The sequence below is a fragment of the Anticarsia gemmatalis genome, chromosome W (genome assembly GCF_050436995.1).
Source record: "Anticarsia gemmatalis isolate Benzon Research Colony breed Stoneville strain chromosome W, ilAntGemm2 primary, whole genome shotgun sequence".
Classification (NCBI taxonomy): Eukaryota; Metazoa; Arthropoda; class Insecta; order Lepidoptera; family Erebidae; genus Anticarsia; species Anticarsia gemmatalis.
In genome coordinates, this window is record NC_134775.1 from 12,431,427 (window position 1) to 12,438,604 (window position 7,178).

Here is a 7,178-nt window from a genome sequence, read left to right on the forward strand (position 1 = left end):
GATGTTTCCGCTGCTTCGGCACCAGCCATGCTCAGCCATGTGTCAGGCCGAGAAAGACCGCAGTGACAGCTGCTACCGCTGCGGGCTCACAGGGCACAAAATAGCAGAATGCTCCGCGGATCGTCCTCGCTGTATACTATGCGCGGAGGCGAAAAAGCCGGCGGATCACCGACTTGGAGGCCCCGCATGTAAGGCTCCCAAATCCAAAGCAGGGAAGGCCCTGAAGAAGGTGACGTCTGGAAACCCCCAATCCACTACCAACCGGAGCGGGCCGCCTAATGAGGAAGTCGAAATGTCCTTAGGATAACAATAATGTCTTCTATCCAAATTATACAGGTGAACATCAACCACTGCGCCGCGGCTCAGGATCCAAATCCTGGCCTTCTAATCCAAACCATGGCGCAGTGGTTAATAGACATAGCCATTATTGCAGAACCTTATAATATCCCACCTCGAGACAACTGGCTCGGGGACACAGAGAATTTGGTCACTATCGTTAGGCAAACCTCCTACAATTCCCCTCTTTTCGACAAAGTTACCAGAGGCAAGGGCTGTGTGGCGGCGCTTATAGGAACAGCGGTAATAGTCGCCTGCTATCACTCCTCTAACAGGAGCTTAGCAGAATTTAAAGAGTTCCTCGTAGAGGTAAGCAGATTAGTTCGCTGGGCCCACCCTTCTCCTGTGCTGGTAGCAGGAGATTTTAATGCGAAATCGGTGATGTGGGGATCTCCGGTCACAGATGTCCGCGGCAAAACGCTAGAGGATTGGGCGATCTCATCAGGACTCTTTCTCCTGAACAGGGGTGCAACCCACACGTGCGTGCGGCACAATGGCGGATCCATCGTTGATCTAACTCTGGCCAGTGCCGTTTTAGCGCGCCGCATCCAGGGTTGGGAAGTACTGGAGAGGGTCGAGACGTTATCCGACCATCGGTACATGCGGTACGAGATTCTCCCCTCCCCAGATGCCCCGAACAGACAGGGTAATACCCCGCGAGGGCCTGGCCCGAAGTGGGTTCTAGGTAGGCTCGATTGCGACCTATTAGTCGAAGCGGCGTTGGTGGAGTCCTGGTCTCAACTACCAGACAGTCAGGCAGATGTCGAACGCGAAGCCGAAGAACTCAACAGTAGCATCTCACGCATCTGCGACGCGGCAATGCCCCGGGCCCAAAACCGTCCCCTCAAACGTCAGGTGTACTGGTGGTCGCCAGAGTTAGCCCAATTACGCATTGCTTGCGAGAAGGCGCGCCACCGATACACCAGAAGCCGTCGTCGTCGTCGAAATGAGGCCCGCGAGGCCGAACTCCACGCAGCCTACAGAGATGCTCGCAAAACCCTCTCGGTGGCCATCAGAGAGGCGAAACGCAGGGCCTGGGAAGAACTCCTTGAAACCCTGGATCGCGATCCCTGGGGGCGGCCGTACAGGCTAGTGCGGGCGAAACTTCGCCCCTGGGCACCCCCAGTGACTCAAACCATGGATCCGCAGCTCGTAGAACAGGTGGTGGCAGTCCTGTTTCCTCACCGGAGCGAATTCTCCCCTTCACTAATGCCGGTGAGTTCGGAGGGTGTCAGTCAGGTTGCCAGTCAGGTCGCCCTCGAGCAGATTATCCCGGAAGTTACCCCAGCTGAGCTTAACCGGGCGGTTGCCAGGCTCCGCGGCCGTAACACCGCCCCGGGACCCGATGGAGTCCCTGGCCGCGCTTGGGTGCTCGCCATACCCAACGCGCTCGAGCCGAGACTGATATCGCTGTTTTCGGCGTGCCTTTCAAAAGGCACCTTTCCCCGTAGATGGAGGACGGGTAGACTCACCCTCATTAGAAAAGAAGGCCGTCCGATTGAGTCGCCCTCGGCTTATCGCCCTATTGTTTTACTTGAACCGCCTCGTCGAACACCTGGAAGAGCACGGTCCGGACCTGAGTCCCAACCAGTTTGGTTTTCGCCGAGGACGATCAACGATGGATGCAATCATGCGAGTCAGGACCCTGACGGAGGATGCTGTCGCGGGGCGGGGAGTGGCCGTTGCGGTGTCTCTCGACATCGCCAACGCATTCAACATCCTACCCTGGAGCTGCATAACAACTGCGCTCCAATTCCACCGTGTGCCACAATATCTGATTCCTGTGATTGCATCGTATCTGTCGGAAAGGACGGTGGATTTACCCCGCGAGAGACCAATGGCGCGAGAGGTCAATGTCATGCGGTGTTCCACAGGGATCGGTTCTCGGCCCGACTCTGTGGAACATTGGCTACGATTGGGTGCTGAGGAGCCCACTAATACCCGGGGTCGACCTCACGTGCTACGCGGACGACACGTTAATAACCGCTCGCGGAAGCACGTACCGCGAGGCGATGCATCTTGCAACGGCTGGCGTCGCCGACGTAGTCCATCGCATCCGGCGTCTTGGCTTGGCTGTCGCCCTTGAAAAATCAGAGGCCCTCTTCTTTCACGGGCCCTGCAATGCCCCACCGACAGTGGCGCATGAGATTATTGTGGGCGGTGTGTCAATAGGTATCGGCCAATCTATGAGGTACCTAGGGATCGTTCTCGACAGCCGATGGAATTTCCGGGAGCACTTCCGTCGCCTCGCGCCCCGACTTATTGGGGCCGCCGGGGCACTGGGTCGCCTGCTCCCGAACCTAGGTGGTCCGTCGGATGTTTGTCGTCGTCTGTTCACTGGTGTCGTTCGTTCCATGGCGCTCTACGACGCACCGATATGGGTGGATGCCCTCAAGCGCGCGAACACCGCAGTTCTGCGCAGGCCGCAACGTGTTCTGGCCATCCGAGCGGTTAGAGGGTATTCCATCGTACCGTTCGAGGCGGCATGCGTATTGGCAAGGACCCCCCCGTGGGACCTTGAAGCCCGAGTCTTGGCGGATATATACCGCCAGACTTCGGAGGCTCGGACCCGGGGGACCGGTCCGGACCCGGAGGCTGTCGCGCAGTGGAGGCGCGAATCACGCCAAAATATCCTCCGGACCTGGGCCGAGCGGTTGGAGCACCCCAGTGCTAGTGCTCATCTTATTAGCGCCATCCAACCGGTCCTCGAGGAATGGTTGAACAGACGTCATGGAACAGTTACGTACAGACTGACACAGATTCTGACGGGCCACGGCTGCTTCGGCCGATTCCTATTCAAAGTCGCTAGGAGAGAGCCTTCCCCAGCATGCCACCACTGCGGGCATAGTGAAGACACGGCCGCCCACACATTGGCCGAGTGTCCGGCTTGGGCGACGGAGCGCGGAGCACTGGTTGCCGTGGTAGGGCCCGACTTATCGCTGCCGGCCGTAATTCGCTCCATGCTCGGCATCGACGAGGCCTGGTGCGCGATGCTCGCCTACAGCGAAGCCGTCATCGCGCAAAAGGAGGATGCCGAGAGGGTCCGGGAGCTAGACCCGAACGCAGACCCGAGACGCCAACGCCGAGTCGGACGAAGGAGAGTGGCGCATGATCGTCGCCCACCCTAAATTGGTGTCTGGCAGCGGACTGGGCGCCCGCTGCCAACTTGGAGGAGAGACTCCAAGGAAGGTCGATGGCCGTAGTGTCCGGCCATCGAACCAGTCGGTCTAGGAAGGGCCCCCGTGGAAGGGGCAACCGCGTGGCGTGCGACTTGCGGTTCTAAGCGCAAGCAGTTATCCCGTCGCACGTCACACACGCGGAACAGGCAGGCACTCGTGGGGTTTTAGTTGTGTATGCCCGCCCTTCTGGCGGGAGAGTCCCACATAACCCTGTGCTCCACCCAGGGCATAGGGTATGCGTAATGCATTTCCCCACGAAAAAAAAAAAAAAAAAAAGGGTCTGCAACTCGTAGGAGTGGTAACGAGACTCCACAGCTGTTATACGCTTGCTAAAGTAAGCGATAGCTTGTAACTTACCTTCTGACTTTTGCATTAGAACGGCACCATACCCAATTGCATTTACATCCAAGTCCGGACCGTATATCATTAGTACTGGTTCACTCGTCAGCACTGAAATAATCTGCTGTCTGACGTCTTCGTGTTCACGCTTCCAGTTTAACTTACCGTTACTCGTCGCCAGAGCATAGAGTGCACAGAAGTTTGACTATTCTTATTATAGCTACATTGTTATCAAATCTTTTACCACAAAGCTTGGAAGCTAATGACTCCTTCACTAGAAAACATTCTGCAACAGAATCGTAATGAAATGAGACCTGCTCACCGTTATGGCGTAGGATTCCAGTACCACAATGCACAGGTCAACCCGTTTCTCCTTGGCTGCAACGGGACCACTGCTTACGTTGTTTCTTCCCTCGTGACTGTGTAGCTGCGGGTAATTAGATGCGTAGTGGCTTGCTCCTGGCAGCGGAAGCAGGTGACAGCAGTCCTTAAAGTCACTAAACGTCATTCCAGGAAAATATATCTTCGACAGCCTCGTGGAAGCTTGTCCCTTCAAAGCACGGCTCGAAGCAACCATCAGCTTCGCACAATGATCATGTTCGTCGTTGATACACAGGGCCGCGGTAGAAAACCATGATTGTGCATCCACATTGGATTTATCGGGATCAAGATCGGGTCGTAGCTCAGCCGATAAAGATGTCTGATGTCTTCATGGCACGCACAAGTATTCCGATTTTGTTGCTCCAGTAGCTGCTGCCATTTTTCATCACTACTGTCATGGTTCAGAGCACGTGGTGCGGTAACGTTCGAAGCACGTGGTTCGTTGATGTCCATAGCACAAAGATAAAGATAAAGATAATTTTATTTGTCAAACATGTGTACATAAATGGTGTTAACAAAAGTCATAGGTCCAACATGTTGCGTCTCATACAGACATACAAATATTACATGCAAGCTGTCTGACATTAATAATGTAAAACAAACAGAAAACACATCGCAGGAAACAAGAAGGAAAACTAAACACAATAATAAATGTCAGTTACTCTTAATACAATGTCACATAATAAATGTCAGTTACTATTAATACAATGTAATATAATAAATGTCAGTTACTCTTAATACAATGTCACACTATGTTGAGTCGTTGACTCATGCTCCACATAGGCGGGATCGCGGATGGAACGCGGTGCGCGGAGCGGTAACAGCTGCGTCATCGCAGCGGGCCAGCGCCCCGCCGACCGGCCGCCTGCCAGTGCCTGACAGCAAGCGAGACCGAATATACGCGCTCGCGCATCCTAACATTTACGTTGTTTGCCGTTCGATTGTACTCTTGAAAATATATTTTTATTCCCTTTAAATACAGTCCACTCATTTATCAACAACCCAGCTATAGTTGTCGTCGTCTCAACACAGGGATCCAACTATACATTTTGGTCCTTCTACCGGATCTTTGAACCGAAGAAGGAAATCATATCGAGAAGAATTTTTTGACCGTTACATTTTCAAAAATATTTCAAGATCTTCACCTGTCTTCACGTTGGCTTTGCGCACTCATATCATCATCATCGCTCTTCGTGTCTTGGTTTGGACGTCGTGAACATCGGCACCGGTCTGAATACGTAATTCAGCCGTCTTAGCCTGCTTCAACCCAACGGACGAGAAGAGAAGATTAGAAGAATTTGTTGGCAGCAGCGGAATAGCAAAATCACAATAGATTGTCGTCGTGTATTGAAGAACATCCGTCGTTGGAATATCTCATCACCACAATCATCATCAGTGGTTTGCAGCACAAAACCGTGAGCTCGTTCCAATTCCTTTTTTCATATCATATCCATAAAATCTGGGGGCACGGAAGTGCCCCCGCAAGTCGAGCAAAAAAAAAGCGGCACGGCCGTAACATAACATCCTTTTCTCGAAGCAATTCGGGCTATTTTTGACACCCCTATAATTTCGTTGTGGATAAAACAAGAAGCCTGGATTTTCAGCAACTAATTAGTCATTGTATAAACACGGTATATTTAAAATTTCAGTCAATTTGAACCAGTAGTTTAGGAATGACAACTTGTTAAAATTTTGAATTTTGTCACTCACTGATTCACTGACTCACTGACTCACCGATCATCAAAAGTCTAAGGTACTTCTAGCAGACTTAGAAGCTTAAAATTTAGAATACAAATAGGGTTTAGTGTCTTAATCATGGGAAAAATTTAATATTTTCTAATTTCGGTCCAGTTTTCTAAATACACCAACTGCAACAATAACTTTGTAATCCCATATAAATGTATAAGATTACAAGGTTACATTTGCAGTTAATGAATTATTATTACAGTAGAAAATAAAATAAATAGGTGTAAATAGGTACCTACTATATGAGACATAACGGGGGAGGGGGTATAGGGTGGATAAGGGTGTTTAGCCCATGAAACTGAACAACATTCCCATAGGAAAATATGTTGAATTATGAAAAAAAAACGTCTTTCCATACAAATTGGACTTACGTGCGCTCTACAAAAAGAAGTGAGATGCCATCAAAAACATTCTGTAAAAACCTCAAGTCTCGCACGTAAAAAGTTGTGAGATCGATATAATACCAAGTCGATTAATCTATTTAGTCTCTACTTAAAGGACCTTCTGTCTTAAGTTATTACGTATGTTATTATCATGCCAATTTAAAAAAAAATACCTTTAAAACAATTAGATCGACTTGGTCATCGCAAGAAAACACAAATTCGCCATTAACATGTCAGGAGCATTAACTTCTCGTCGTGTTGTGTAGTGTGATACATACTAAGAATTAAATCAAGCGATGGCCAGGTCGGTCTATTTGTTTTAAAGGTTTTTTTTTTAAATTGGCATGATAATAACATACGTAATAACTTATGACAGAAGGTCCTTTAAGTAGAGACTAAATAGATTAATCGACTTGGTATTATATCGATCTCACAACTTTTTACGTGCGAGACTTGAGGTTTTTACAGAATGTTTTTGATGGCATCATTCTTATCCATAATCATTAAATCATAATTTATTCATTATTTTCAACTTCTTAGTTAACCTTAAAGTTAGCTGTCATTTTTTTGCAAATCATCCTAATCATAGTCATCTTCAGCCATAAACTTTGAATTTAAACAGTTTCATCACACCTTCCATACATAAAGTAGCTTAGAATATCATATTTTTGCTAATTCACAATACCATTTTTAATATTTTTTGTGTATTTTAGTGTTTGCAAGTTTGTTACATTACAGTGCATTATTTGATCATCGTAACTTGCAAAGCTTCACATTGCTATAATTTTTTTGTCAGGCATCTAACTTTCTTGTA

The 7,178-nt window shown here is 49.2% G+C and overlaps 1 protein-coding gene across 1 annotated transcript; it reads left to right on the top strand.

Annotated features, from left to right (window-relative positions):
• Positions 1-312: 312 nt before the first annotated feature.
• Positions 313-3,464, top strand: LOC142985969 (uncharacterized). The gene is made up of 2 exons (XM_076134203.1): positions 313-1,551; positions 2,211-3,464. Exons 1-2 carry the CDS (start codon positions 313-315, stop codon positions 3,462-3,464), a joined length of 2,493 nt encoding a protein of 830 aa, XP_075990318.1.
• Positions 3,465-7,178: the final 3,714 nt, after the last annotated feature.

What these genes read in the sequence shown, in the direction of transcription:
- LOC142985969 (XM_076134203.1), top strand. Translation starts at nt 313, where the DNA reads ATGTCTTCTATCCAAATTATACAGGTGAACATCAACCACTGCGCCGCG. An exon ending in TCTCCCCTTCACTAATGCCG is followed by an intron (nt 1,552 to 2,210) that starts GTGAGTTCGGAG and finishes GGTGTTCCACAG; the next exon opens with GGATCGGTTCTCGGCCCGAC.